The sequence below is a fragment of the Ranitomeya imitator genome, chromosome 2, assembly GCF_032444005.1.
Source record: "Ranitomeya imitator isolate aRanImi1 chromosome 2, aRanImi1.pri, whole genome shotgun sequence".
Lineage (NCBI taxonomy): Eukaryota > Metazoa > Chordata > Amphibia > Anura > Dendrobatidae > Ranitomeya > Ranitomeya imitator.
This window is the reverse complement of record NC_091283.1, coordinates 30,783,234-30,796,323: the sequence shown is the minus strand read 5'-3', so window position 1 is coordinate 30,796,323 and position 13,090 is coordinate 30,783,234. Positions and strand designations below refer to the sequence as shown.

General features: G+C 37.6%; 2 protein-coding genes across 2 annotated transcripts; one reads left to right on the top strand and one right to left on the bottom strand.

The window, feature by feature from the left end:
- Positions 1 to 4,952: 4,952 nt before the first annotated feature.
- Positions 4,953 to 6,648, bottom strand: LOC138661571 (uncharacterized). Its single transcript, XM_069746381.1, has 3 exons — positions 6,488 to 6,648; positions 6,186 to 6,296; positions 4,953 to 6,004 (listed from the first exon to the last, which is right to left on the bottom strand). Exons 1-3 carry the CDS (start codon positions 6,636 to 6,638, stop codon positions 5,322 to 5,324), a joined length of 945 nt encoding a protein of 314 aa, XP_069602482.1. The 5' UTR covers positions 6,639 to 6,648; the 3' UTR covers positions 4,953 to 5,321.
- A 770-nt stretch (positions 6,649 to 7,418) lies between these two features.
- On the top strand, positions 7,419 to 11,161 carry LOC138661573 (uncharacterized). The gene is made up of 6 exons (XM_069746384.1): positions 7,419 to 7,488; positions 7,958 to 8,015; positions 8,122 to 8,232; positions 8,632 to 8,808; positions 9,000 to 9,110; positions 9,292 to 11,161. The coding sequence occupies exons 2-6, from the start codon at positions 7,958 to 7,960 to the stop codon at positions 9,972 to 9,974; spliced, it is 1,140 nt and encodes a 379-aa protein (XP_069602485.1). The 5' UTR covers positions 7,419 to 7,488; the 3' UTR covers positions 9,975 to 11,161.
- Positions 11,162 to 13,090: the final 1,929 nt, after the last annotated feature.

Below are 13,090 nucleotides of genomic sequence, written 5' to 3'. Positions count from 1 at the left end.
GAATTGTGATTTCTCACGGTTTCCTTTTCTCAGTCTCCCCATAGATATTTATGGGGGGAAAAATGCACAAAATCCCTTCAGAGTGGACATAAGGTTTCAGGAAATCACATTCAAGTTTCATGAACAGTTACAAGCAGCAGGTTCTTTGCGGAAAATATGCAGCTTTTACACGATTTATTTTTACTCACTTATATAAAGCCATTAATTCCACAGTGATGGAACTGTCCCCATCGAGGGTCACAATCTAGAATCCCTATCAGTATGTCTTTGGAATGTGGGAGGAAACGTTGGAGAACCCGGAGGAAACCCACGCAAACACGGAGAGAACATACAAACTCCACGTAGATGTTGTCCTCAGTGGGATTTGAACGCAGGGCCACCGTGCTGCCCTACTATGTTGGAACATGACCTCAGGCTTCAGAGCTGAACTCTCCAAGCTAAACCTGCATTCAGGACATTTGTGTATTTGATGCAGTTTTCGACATTGTTCACATGATATGTTCCTGATGCGGAATTTGATGTTTACCCAAACGTGGTAAAATCAGGTGAATTCACTTAATTTTTGCAAAATGTCAGCGCAAAACCCCATCAGGAACACATCACGTGAACATGCATTGATTTCTCAACTGCAGTCTGCAAAGTTTCTGCATCTAAAATCCGAGTTTATTTTCTGCTTCTATTCATGCAAGTAGTGTATAAGCGGGTGGTTTCGTCAAACTCAATCTGACAGGTGCCCCGCCCCTATCAAAGTGTATCAAAGTGTGTAACCCCTCCCCTCCCCTTGTTTGACGGCTGGTATCCAGCTGTCCCTCCTTGTTTGATTTCCCCTTTTGATATAGTTTAATATAGTTTAATTTGTTGTAGTTTTGATATTATTCCCGTATTTTGTGGAATAACACATGTTTATAATTATAGCCTAGTCGTGTATTTATTTTACACGTGGTTTATAACACCTTTCTCATTTGTTTATAATAGATTTTATACGTATCCCCGAGTTTGATTCTGTAAGCTTTTGTTTTATTCACAGTGTATTCATATAGTGGAGAACTTAAAGCTGTTTATATGTGTCTCTACTGAACACTATGGTGAACATTAACTAAATGTTTATTTTCCCAAACAGAGAATCTGCTGTGGGTATTTGCAGTGTATTCATATAGTGGAGAACTTAAAGCTGTCTATTTGTTTTTGTAAATGGTGAACACTAACTAAATGGTGAACATTATCTAAATTAGGTTAACTGCGGTTCAGAGGTTCATAACACCTAGGTCAAGCAATTGTTGTTGTATTTGCGTACCCCATAAATGTTTATTTCCACAAACAGAAAAGTTATTGTGTCCTGAAGATGGCATCTGAGGTTATTTGTTATCTACTGAGGCCATTGCAAGCTGTGTTTATTCACATTGTAGCAGGTTTTATCCTTGTGGCTGCCTTATATACACAGAAGAGATATGCACCAATGTCACAACACAAGTTATAATATGACCCAATGTTACAATACAAGTAAGAAGCGGCGTGTTTTATACGAATAAAAACCAAAGACACGATATTGTAAAAAAAATTTAAAAGATTTATTTCTCACGATAAAACAGCATCTCAAAGACATTTCAACACTATAAAAAATTCTTACAGAATATAAAAAGTAAAAACATTACAATACAGTAATATGACAGTACAGTAACAGTACAATGATCAATTACACTTCTTACAAAATAATTAATATAGCGTTACAAGGCGTGTACAGCATTTATCCAGTACATTCTTTACATCGTGAGCCACATGGTTTGTAGCAGCGGTAGAGACCTTTTTTTAGGTAGCAAAGTTCCACGTGTGGTACCTAATGACGGGGAATGTAAAGATTGAATTGTACGGGGTGACGCCGCTAACTTCAGCGGTGTAGATACAGAGCGTGTCTCACTGTTGGTAATTTTTAATTCATCTAAAAGCTTCCTAGTAGCGGGGTTACCCACAACTGTAGACGGCATATTTAGCTCTGCCATAGCCTGCATAAATGAATCCCAACCCGGCGGTAAATTTCTACTGTTCAGAGCATGACTCTGCGTTGTACTACGTACCAAATCCAGTAAGTTAGACCCTGGTATTACGGATCCTTTGAAAATAAATTCAGCATTATTATTCCATGCTGTGACATTTTTATTCTGCAGCAGCCTGTTTAGTAAAAATTCAGCATTCTTTTTATATCTTTGGTTTATATGGCCGACAATTTCAGCGATCTCATGATTTTTATCAGAGTCGGTATTTGGCAATTGCTGCTGACCAGGATCAGGAGGGCTAACGAGATTTAAAGCCGTTACTTCTCTTGAGCTGTGCCTCGTATGTACCAAGTAGCGTTGTAGCACAGCGCTATACATTTTAATTTTCACATCATCGGGAATGTCACGACGCTGTAAAATGTCGCTAATCTCACCATCAAGGCGCCGAATAACACTGTCGCGTATGTTATCTGTAGTACCGGGTCTTAGTTTGTCTAGCTCCTGTTTGGGGACTAGATACATTTTCGTTGTATGCTCCATTATCTTCCGGCGATCAGGCTTGTTATTATTGGGATTGCAAAAGCTAAAAGAGGACCGATAAACCCGCCGGCCTGTTTTAGTAGGCGCTTCTTTTTCTTTATGGGCTGAGACCTGTCGCCAGTGATTTTTGCACTTTATTAACATACAACACACAAGAAATAGACATTTAGAACTTATTTATGATTAATATGCGATTATTAGGCATTTAGGACTTATGTTATCATGTTTTTGCACTTTATTAATATGCGGTTATTAGTCATTTAGGACTTATGTTATCATGTTTTTGCACTTTATTAATATGCTGACCACATAGGTCAGGGATTTTTTGTACTTTATTAATATGCGGGCCACAAACACTTCTGCACCCACGGGCGCTTCTCAACCAACCATGCATCCGGTACTCATCAGGCACTGTGAAATAATGCAAAAATACATCTGTGCGCGGCTGTCGGCATCAACATTGTGCTATTATAAGTTTATGGTTCTGTAAAGAACACGCAACACATACAGAACTCACACACACACACAAATACACACAGCACACAACACGCACACATTTCTCAAAATGCCATACACTTCAGAATATATTTGCAATTCACTACGCATGTAACACATATTTCTTCGCCCCACACGCATTTAACAGTCTTTCATATGTATCGCAGAAAGATTTTAGTTCCAACTGCGGGTCAGCGGCTTAAAGAAAAGTTATTGTGGCCTTGATTCTGGGGTAACACATGTTTATAAATATAGCCTAGTCGTGTATTTATTTTACACATGGTTTATAACACATTTCATGGCCTTGATTCTGGGGTAACACATGTTTATAAATATAGCCTAGTCGTGTATTTATTTTACACATGGTTTATAACACATTTCATTTGTTTTTGTTGTTTGATTGTCATGTAAGAAGCGTTGTGTTTTATACGAATATAAAAGTGACACATTCCCATATATTATTACAGCTTTCATTAATTCTACATTATTTTAGCACATATTAATTTTACACTATTAATTTTACAGGAGCCTGTGCTGCCTATAATTTGACTCCTTTTTATACAAAGACATCTAACATATACAGACTTTTAATATTTTTGTGTAAAATCGCGGTCAGACAGGCACAAACACACACACACACACACACACGCACACAACACAGAACCACACACAACAAACACACAGAACCCACACACACACACACACACACACACACACAAGAAATAGACATTTAGGACTTATTTATGTTATTATCTTTATGCACTTTGAATGTGCTGTCTATAATTTGACTCTATCCTTGTTTTGTTGAAAATAACTGGACATACATAAGAAACCGGGCAATATATCTTTATAGAAATAACACTTCTGCACTCTTTGTGTATTTCTATCAGTTTTATTCAGGCATTTATAACACAACATGTTTGATATTGGTAATTTGATTCTGGGAACACATTTTAAGTTACTGCTGCACATGTATTACTGTTTTTCTTGTTTTTTGTGTAAAATTTCGTTGTTGGTTTACAAAGACATTTCTTTGAGAAATGTGTAGCATAACCAATTACCCATCACGGCCACTAGATGGCAGAATATCATATTAATTATTCTGGGATAACATTTCTCTTTGTGCCTATTAATTTTACAGGAGCCTGTGCTGCCTATAATTTGACTCCTTTTTATACAAAGACATCTAACATATACAGACTTTTAATATTTTTGTGTAAAATCGCGGTCAGACAGGCACAAACACACACACACACACACACGCACACAACACAGAACCACACACAACAAACACACAGAACCCACACACACACACACACACACAAGAAATAGACATTTAGGACTTATTTATGTTATTATCTTTATGCACTTTGAATGTGCTGTCTATAATTTGACTCTATCCTTGTTTTGTTGAAAATAACTGGACATACATAAGAAACCGGGCAATATATCTTTATAGAAATAACACTTCTGCACTCTTTGTGTATTTCTATCAGTTTTATTCAGGCATTTATAACACAACATGTTTGATATTGGTAATTTGATTCTGGGAACACATTTTAAGTTACTGCTGCACATGTATTACTGTTTTTCTTGTTTTTTGTGTAAAATTTCGTTGTTGGCTTACAAAGACATTTCTTTGAGAAATGTGTAGCATAACCAATTACCCATCACGGCCACTAGATGGCAGAATATCATATTAATTATTCTGGGATAACATTTCTCTTTGGGCATTTCTATCAGTTTTATTTATGCTTTTATAACACAACATGTCTGCTATTGTTAATTTGATTCGGGGATAACACATGTTTATAAAAATAACGCTATAGCAAGCGGTAATGTCAAATTCTGAAAATAGCCATTTTATATTGAATTACTAACATTTTTCTATTTTAGCGCTGACACAGCCACATATATTATTCCAGCTTTCTTTAATTCTGCATTATTTTATCACATGATGAAAATAGTCATTTTATATTGAATTACTGCAGCTCGCGGCGCGTTACCACTGGTCTCGTTTCTCAATTAATTTCCCAGCTGACGACGCTATCTATAATTCTGCGTATACCTTAGGCGTGTATTTACATGACAGTGTAATTATTTCTCACAATAAAACAACAGCTCAAATTTTAAGTTAGCTAACAGCATAATGATGACAAATGCATCTTTGCGGAATCTGATAACGACACGCTGAACAAAGGACGGAGCCTGACAAATACACACAACACACAACACGCACATATTATGAAAAATGACAACCATTGTATGTGATTTAAAAAACTTTAGTTAGATTTATCAGGGGTGATTTAGTTTGAAAGCACGCAGCTCCTCGGTAATGTCATGTGTTGGACACGCATTTAACAGTCTTTCATATGTATCGCAGAAAGATTTTAGTTCCATCTGTGCGAGTTTGCTTTGAGCGTACTGCGCAGACATGTCAGTAAACATTTTGACATGGTCAGCATCCCACGAAGGACGACCTGTGTAAGGTGTATGTACAGCAACTTTCTGCTTTCTACCTACACGGCGTCGGGATACGGTTCGTTTCTTTAGAGGTAATACAGGGGCAAAAACGCTAGAAAAGTCTGCAAGAGCAGTATCTGCAGATTGCACAGTCTGGCACACAGGTATATTGAGGGGCTCTGTGGGTGACCACAGACCCTCGGAGAGCTGCTCAATTTCTCTGTTTTCAGGCGTAACTTGGGGTATGGCGCCTGTGCTATTGGCGGGCCGTGTTATGCGGGGCCGAGCGTTCGGCGCTGCACGTTTCTCTCTTGAAACGTTCGTATATTTCTGATGTGAAATCTTGGGGCTTGGATTCCCGGGTTGTTTTGGTGCAGCGTAGCATTCATCACGATCCACAACACAGATGGGCGAGAGAGATGTTGTTCGCACCGCCGTATTAGCTCTTTGTGGTTGATTCTCTTCAGTGTCGTAATTACGCCAGTGCAAAACTCGTTGTTGAAGAGGCGACGTATCTAAAAGAAAAGATACAAGTGGCGGTTAGCCGCGAAACGGCGCAAAATTGGAAAAGCTAAACGGCGACGCATAGCTATGATCATACGTAATATTTGAAAAGTTAATGGGGACAGGTAGCCATGAAATCATTGTAACAATATTTACATAAACCTGTATAGAGCAGTCCAGATATATACTTACAAGTATGAAGCGGGAATTGTCCCACATCAGCTCCTGGTTTAACGGGAGGCGCAATGCTCAAACTCGCAGAGGCGGGAATATTCTCTTTTTCAAGCTGTATTTTCCGGGCAACTAGATTAGCGGGTGTAAGTAAAAATATAACGATTAGCGAACACAGAATTGATTTTCTACACAAAACTGCAGCGGTGAGAAGAATATATATATATTCAAAAATGAATTTTCTGACAGTTAGCTAGCAGCTGTAAGTAAATATGAGTATTACACAAAAGTGAGAATCGACTGTATTTCAAGTGAACAGATACCTTTTCTATTCTTGAAACATCGGTGTAACGAGTTGCCGCGTCTTTTAGGCGCATCGGGTTTCGCTGAAGTTGCAGGGTTCTTGACATCTATGATCTCCACGTCTGAACCCAGCGTATCGCGTGGTTCGGGAACACACCAGTTTTCAGCCATAGCGTCAGATGTCTCCGTGTCAGTATCTGTATGAGAAATTGCGCGTAGTTCGTGTTTACATACAAAGGATTAAAGCAACTGATATAGTATAATATAGTTTTACGGTATAAACATATTTGCGGTGTAAATTAATATAGCAAGACTTATGCCGCTATATATTAATAATTCAGTATTATATTGACGGCTACCGCTATTATTTGTTTTATTAATTTAATCATATATTTATTATGCCATAATTTGTGTAATACAATAGTTAATAGATGCTATAGTTTTACGCCATAAACAGTATATATTAACATAGATAATATATATATATATATATATATTTAGCTTTCTTACATGTGATACATGAAAGATAAATATCTTTGTACCGTGTTACAATGACATTTTTCCCTATCTAAAAGCAAAAAGGTGCTCCTAATTACCCATGATGAGATGAAGAGCAGGCCCATTATCGGCTATCGGCGCCACGGCTTCAATGCGCGCATAATTCTGCGTTATGAAATTATTGCGCCAATCGGGCGACATACACGGCTCTTAAATAAGAAAGAATGCATGAATATATAATTAATATAATTTACTTATAATATAATGACACAATCAGAATGAGTCAATACTCTGTACATTATACGCGTATAATACCGAGTTAATACATGCATTAATTGCATGTATGACTGTGTTCTGGGTGTTAACAGAAGGCGTGTGATGTGGCGTAACTGGGTGTGTTTCTGGGTGTTAACACCTGAGTTGCTTTCTGACACTCAGGATAAATACAGCTGACTGTCCCACTACAGTACAACAGACATCCACCAGAAGTCCGACTAGGATAAAAAGCAGAGCTATTCTAAATGTAAGTATATAAGACAGTTGTGTTATTATTCGCAAATGCATAATTATATTTAACTATGCATCTCTAAACCATAATTAAGGATGTTATTTGTTTAATAAGTTAGTGTTATACTGGCAGCTAACTGCATATTTAGTAGCGATGTATAATATAGTTTTTACTGTATAAGCAATATTTGTGGGACATAATTAATATAGAAAGGCTTATGGCTGAGTCATAACAACCATTGTTATCTGACATGTGCGCGCAATTAGTCACGGGTGGCGTATAATGCGGTTTCCTGTAGGTGTGTTCACGGTGGGTGGTAATTTCTCTCTGAACAGTTGCGCTACTCTCTGAAAAGTAGGTGTTTACTGTTTTATTTGCGGTCTAATATTATCAATGCCTGTAAAGCATATTTTTGTAACGTAGTTTTAAACTGTATTTATTGGCGGCGCAGTTATAGATAAAACTTATCCCCTATTTATTTAAGATGGACGCCCAATACCCTCGCGAGCAATGCAGCCCCCTTCTTGCAAGCACACAATTAGGTATTATACGCGTATAATGTACAGAGTATTGACTCATTCTGATTGTGTCATTATATTATAAGTAAATTATATTAATTATATATTCATGCATTCTTTCTTATTTAAGAGCCGTGTATGTCGCCCGATTGGCGCAATAATTTCATAACGCAGAATTATGCGCGCATTGAAGCCGTGGCGCCGATAGCCGATAATGGGCCTGCTCTTCATCTCATCATGGGTAATTAGGAGCACCTTTTTGCTTTTAGATAGGGAAAAATGTCATTGTAACACGGTACAAAGATATTTATCTTTCATGTATCACATGTAAGAAAGCTAAATATATATATATATATATATATTATCTATGTTAATATATACTGTTTATGGCGTAAAACTATAGCATCTATTAACTATTGTATTACACAAATTATGGCATAATAAATATATGATTAAATTAATAAAACAAATAATAGCGGTAGCCGTCAATATAATACTGAATTATTAATATATAGCGGCATAAGTCTTGCTATATTAATTTACACCGCAAATATGTTTATACCGTAAAACTATATTATACTATATCAGTTGCTTTAATCCTTTGTATGTAAACACGAACTACGCGCAATTTCTCATACAGATACTGACACGGAGACATCTGACGCTATGGCTGAAAACTGGTGTGTTCCCGAACCACGCGATACGCTGGGTTCAGACGTGGAGATCATAGATGTCAAGAACCCTGCAACTTCAGCGAAACCCGATGCGCCTAAAAGACGCGGCAACTCGTTACACCGATGTTTCAAGAATAGAAAAGGTATCTGTTCACTTGAAATACAGTCGATTCTCACTTTTGTGTAATACTCATATTTACTTACAGCTGCTAGCTAACTGTCAGAAAATTCATTTTTGAATATATATATATTCTTCTCACCGCTGCAGTTTTGTGTAGAAAATCAATTCTGTGTTCGCTAATCGTTATATTTTTACTTACACCCGCTAATCTAGTTGCCCGGAAAATACAGCTTGAAAAAGAGAATATTCCCGCCTCTGCGAGTTTGAGCATTGCGCCTCCCGTTAAACCAGGAGCTGATGTGGGACAATTCCCGCTTCATACTTGTAAGTATATATCTGGACTGCTCTATACAGGTTTATGTAAATATTGTTACAATGATTTCATGGCTACCTGTCCCCATTAACTTTTCAAATATTACGTATGATCATAGCTATGCGTCGCCGTTTAGCTTTTCCAATTTTGCGCCGTTTCGCGGCTAACCGCCACTTGTATCTTTTCTTTTAGATACGTCGCCTCTTCAACAACGAGTTTTGCACTGGCGTAATTACGACACTGAAGAGAATCAACCACAAAGAGCTAATACGGCGGTGCGAACAACATCTCTCTCGCCCATCTGTGTTGTGGATCGTGATGAATGCTACGCTGCACCAAAACAACCCGGGAATCCAAGCCCCAAGATTTCACATCAGAAATATACGAACGTTTCAAGAGAGAAACGTGCAGCGCCGAACGCTCGGCCCCGCATAACACGGCCCGCCAATAGCACAGGCGCCATACCCCAAGTTACGCCTGAAAACAGAGAAATTGAGCAGCTCTCCGAGGGTCTGTGGTCACCCACAGAGCCCCTCAATATACCTGTGTGCCAGACTGTGCAATCTGCAGATACTGCTCTTGCAGACTTTTCTAGCGTTTTTGCCCCTGTATTACCTCTAAAGAAACGAACCGTATCCCGACGCCGTGTAGGTAGAAAGCAGAAAGTTGCTGTACATACACCTTACACAGGTCGTCCTTCGTGGGATGCTGACCATGTCAAAATGTTTACTGACATGTCTGCGCAGTACGCTCAAAGCAAACTCGCACAGATGGAACTAAAATCTTTCTGCGATACATATGAAAGACTGTTAAATGCGTGTCCAACACATGACATTACCGAGGAGCTGCGTGCTTTCAAACTAAATCACCCCTGATAAATCTAACTAAAGTTTTTTAAATCACATACAATGGTTGTCATTTTTCATAATATGTGCGTGTTGTGTGTTGTGTGTATTTGTCAGGCTCCGTCCTTTGTTCAGCGTGTCGTTATCAGATTCCGCAAAGATGCATTTGTCATCATTATGCTGTTAGCTAACTTAAAATTTGAGCTGTTGTTTTATTGTGAGAAATAATTACACTGTCATGTAAATACACGCCTAAGGTATACGCAGAATTATAGATAGCGTCGTCAGCTGGGAAATTAATTGAGAAACGAGACCAGTGGTAACGCGCCGCGAGCTGCAGTAATTCAATATAAAATGACTATTTTCATCATGTGATAAAATAATGCAGAATTAAAGAAAGCTGGAATAATATATGTGGCTGTGTCAGCGCTAAAATAGAAAAATGTTAGTAATTCAATATAAAATGGCTATTTTCAGAATTTGACATTACCGCTTGCTATAGCGTTATTTTTATAAACATGTGTTATCCCCGAATCAAATTAACAATAGCAGACATGTTGTGTTATAAAAGCATAAATAAAACTGATAGAAATGCCCAAAGAGAAATGTTATCCCAGAATAATTAATATGATATTCTGCCATCTAGTGGCCGTGATGGGTAATTGGTTATGCTACACATTTCTCAAAGAAATGTCTTTGTAAGCCAACAACGAAATTTTACACAAAAAACAAGAAAAACAGTAATACATGTGCAGCAGTAACTTAAAATGTGTTCCCAGAATCAAATTACCAATATCAAACATGTTGTGTTATAAATGCCTGAATAAAACTGATAGAAATACACAAAGAGTGCAGAAGTGTTATTTCTATAAAGATATATTGCCCGGTTTCTTATGTATGTCCAGTTATTTTCAACAAAACAAGGATAGAGTCAAATTATAGACAGCACATTCAAAGTGCATAAAGATAATAACATAAATAAGTCCTAAATGTCTATTTCTTGTGTGTGTGTGTGTGTGTGTGGGTTCTGTGTGTTTGTTGTGTGTGGTTCTGTGTTGTGTGCGTGTGTGTGTGTGTGTGTGTTTGTGCCTGTCTGACCGCGATTTTACACAAAAATATTAAAAGTCTGTATATGTTAGATGTCTTTGTATAAAAAGGAGTCAAATTATAGGCAGCACAGGCTCCTGTAAAATTAATAGGCACAAAGAGAAATGTTATCCCAGAATAATTAATATGATATTCTGCCATCTAGTGGCCGTGATGGGTAATTGGTTATGCTACACATTTCTCAAAGAAATGTCTTTGTAAACCAACAACGAAATTTTACACAAAAAACAAGAAAAACAGTAATACATGTGCAGCAGTAACTTAAAATGTGTTCCCAGAATCAAATTACCAATATCAAACATGTTGTGTTATAAATGCCTGAATAAAACTGATAGAAATACACAAAGAGTGCAGAAGTGTTATTTCTATAAAGATATATTGCCCGGTTTCTTATGTATGTCCAGTTATTTTCAACAAAACAAGGATAGAGTCAAATTATAGACAGCACATTCAAAGTGCATAAAGATAATAACATAAATAAGTCCTAAATGTCTATTTCTTGTGTGTGTGTGTGTGTGTGTGTGTGTGTGGGTTCTGTGTGTTTGTTGTGTGTGGTTCTGTGTTGTGTGCGTGTGTGTGTGTGTGTGTGTGTTTGTGCCTGTCTGACCGCGATTTTACACAAAAATATTAAAAGTCTGTATATGTTAGATGTCTTTGTATAAAAAGGAGTCAAATTATAGGCAGCACAGGCTCCTGTAAAATTAATAGTGTAAAATTAATATGTGCTAAAATAATGTAGAATTAATGAAAGCTGTAATAATATATGGGAATGTGTCACTTTTATATTCGTATAAAACACAACGCTTCTTACATGACAATCAAACAACAAAAACAAATGAAATGTGTTATAAACCATGTGTAAAATAAATACACGACTAGGCTATATTTATAAACATGTGTTACCCCAGAATCAAGGCCATGAAATGTGTTATAAACCATGTGTAAAATAAATACACGACTAGGCTATATTTATAAACATGTGTTACCCCAGAATCAAGGCCACAATAACTTTTCTTTAAGCCGCTGACCCGCAGTTGGAACTAAAATCTTTCTGCGATACATATGAAAGACTGTTAAATGCGTGTGGGGCGAAGAAATATGTGTTACATGCGTAGTGAATTGCAAATATATTCTGAAGTGTATGGCATTTTGAGAAATGTGTGCGTGTTGTGTGCTGTGTGTATTTGTGTGTGTGTGTGAGTTCTGTATGTGTTGCGTGTTCTTTACAGAACCATAAACTTATAATAGCACAATGTTGATGCCGACAGCCGCGCACAGATGTATTTTTGCATTATTTCACAGTGCCTGATGAGTACCGGATGCATGGTTGGTTGAGAAGCGCCCGTGGGTGCAGAAGTGTTTGTGGCCCGCATATTAATAAAGTACAAAAAATCCCTGACCTATGTGGTCAGCATATTAATAAAGTGCAAAAACATGATAACATAAGTCCTAAATGACTAATAACCGCATATTAATAAAGTGCAAAAACATGATAACATAAGTCCTAAATGCCTAATAATCGCATATTAATCATAAATAAGTTCTAAATGTCTATTTCTTGTGTGTTGTATGTTAATAAAGTGCAAAAATCACTGGCGACAGGTCTCAGCCCATAAAGAAAAAGAAGCGCCTACTAAAACAGGCCGGCGGGTTTATCGGTCCTCTTTTAGCTTTTGCAATCCCAATAATAACAAGCCTGATCGCCGGAAGATAATGGAGCATACAACGAAAATGTATCTAGTCCCCAAACAGGAGCTAGACAAACTAAGACCCGGTACTACAGATAACATACGCGACAGTGTTATTCGGCGCCTTGATGGTGAGATTAGCGACATTTTACAGCGTCGTGACATTCCCGATGATGTGAAAATTAAAATGTATAGCGCTGTGCTACAACGCTACTTGGTACATACGAGGCACAGCTCAAGAGAAGTAACGGCTTTAAATCTCGTTAGCCCTCCTGATCCTGGTCAGCAGCAATTGCCAAATACCGACTCTGATAAAAATCATGAGATCGCTGAAATTGTCGGCCATATAAA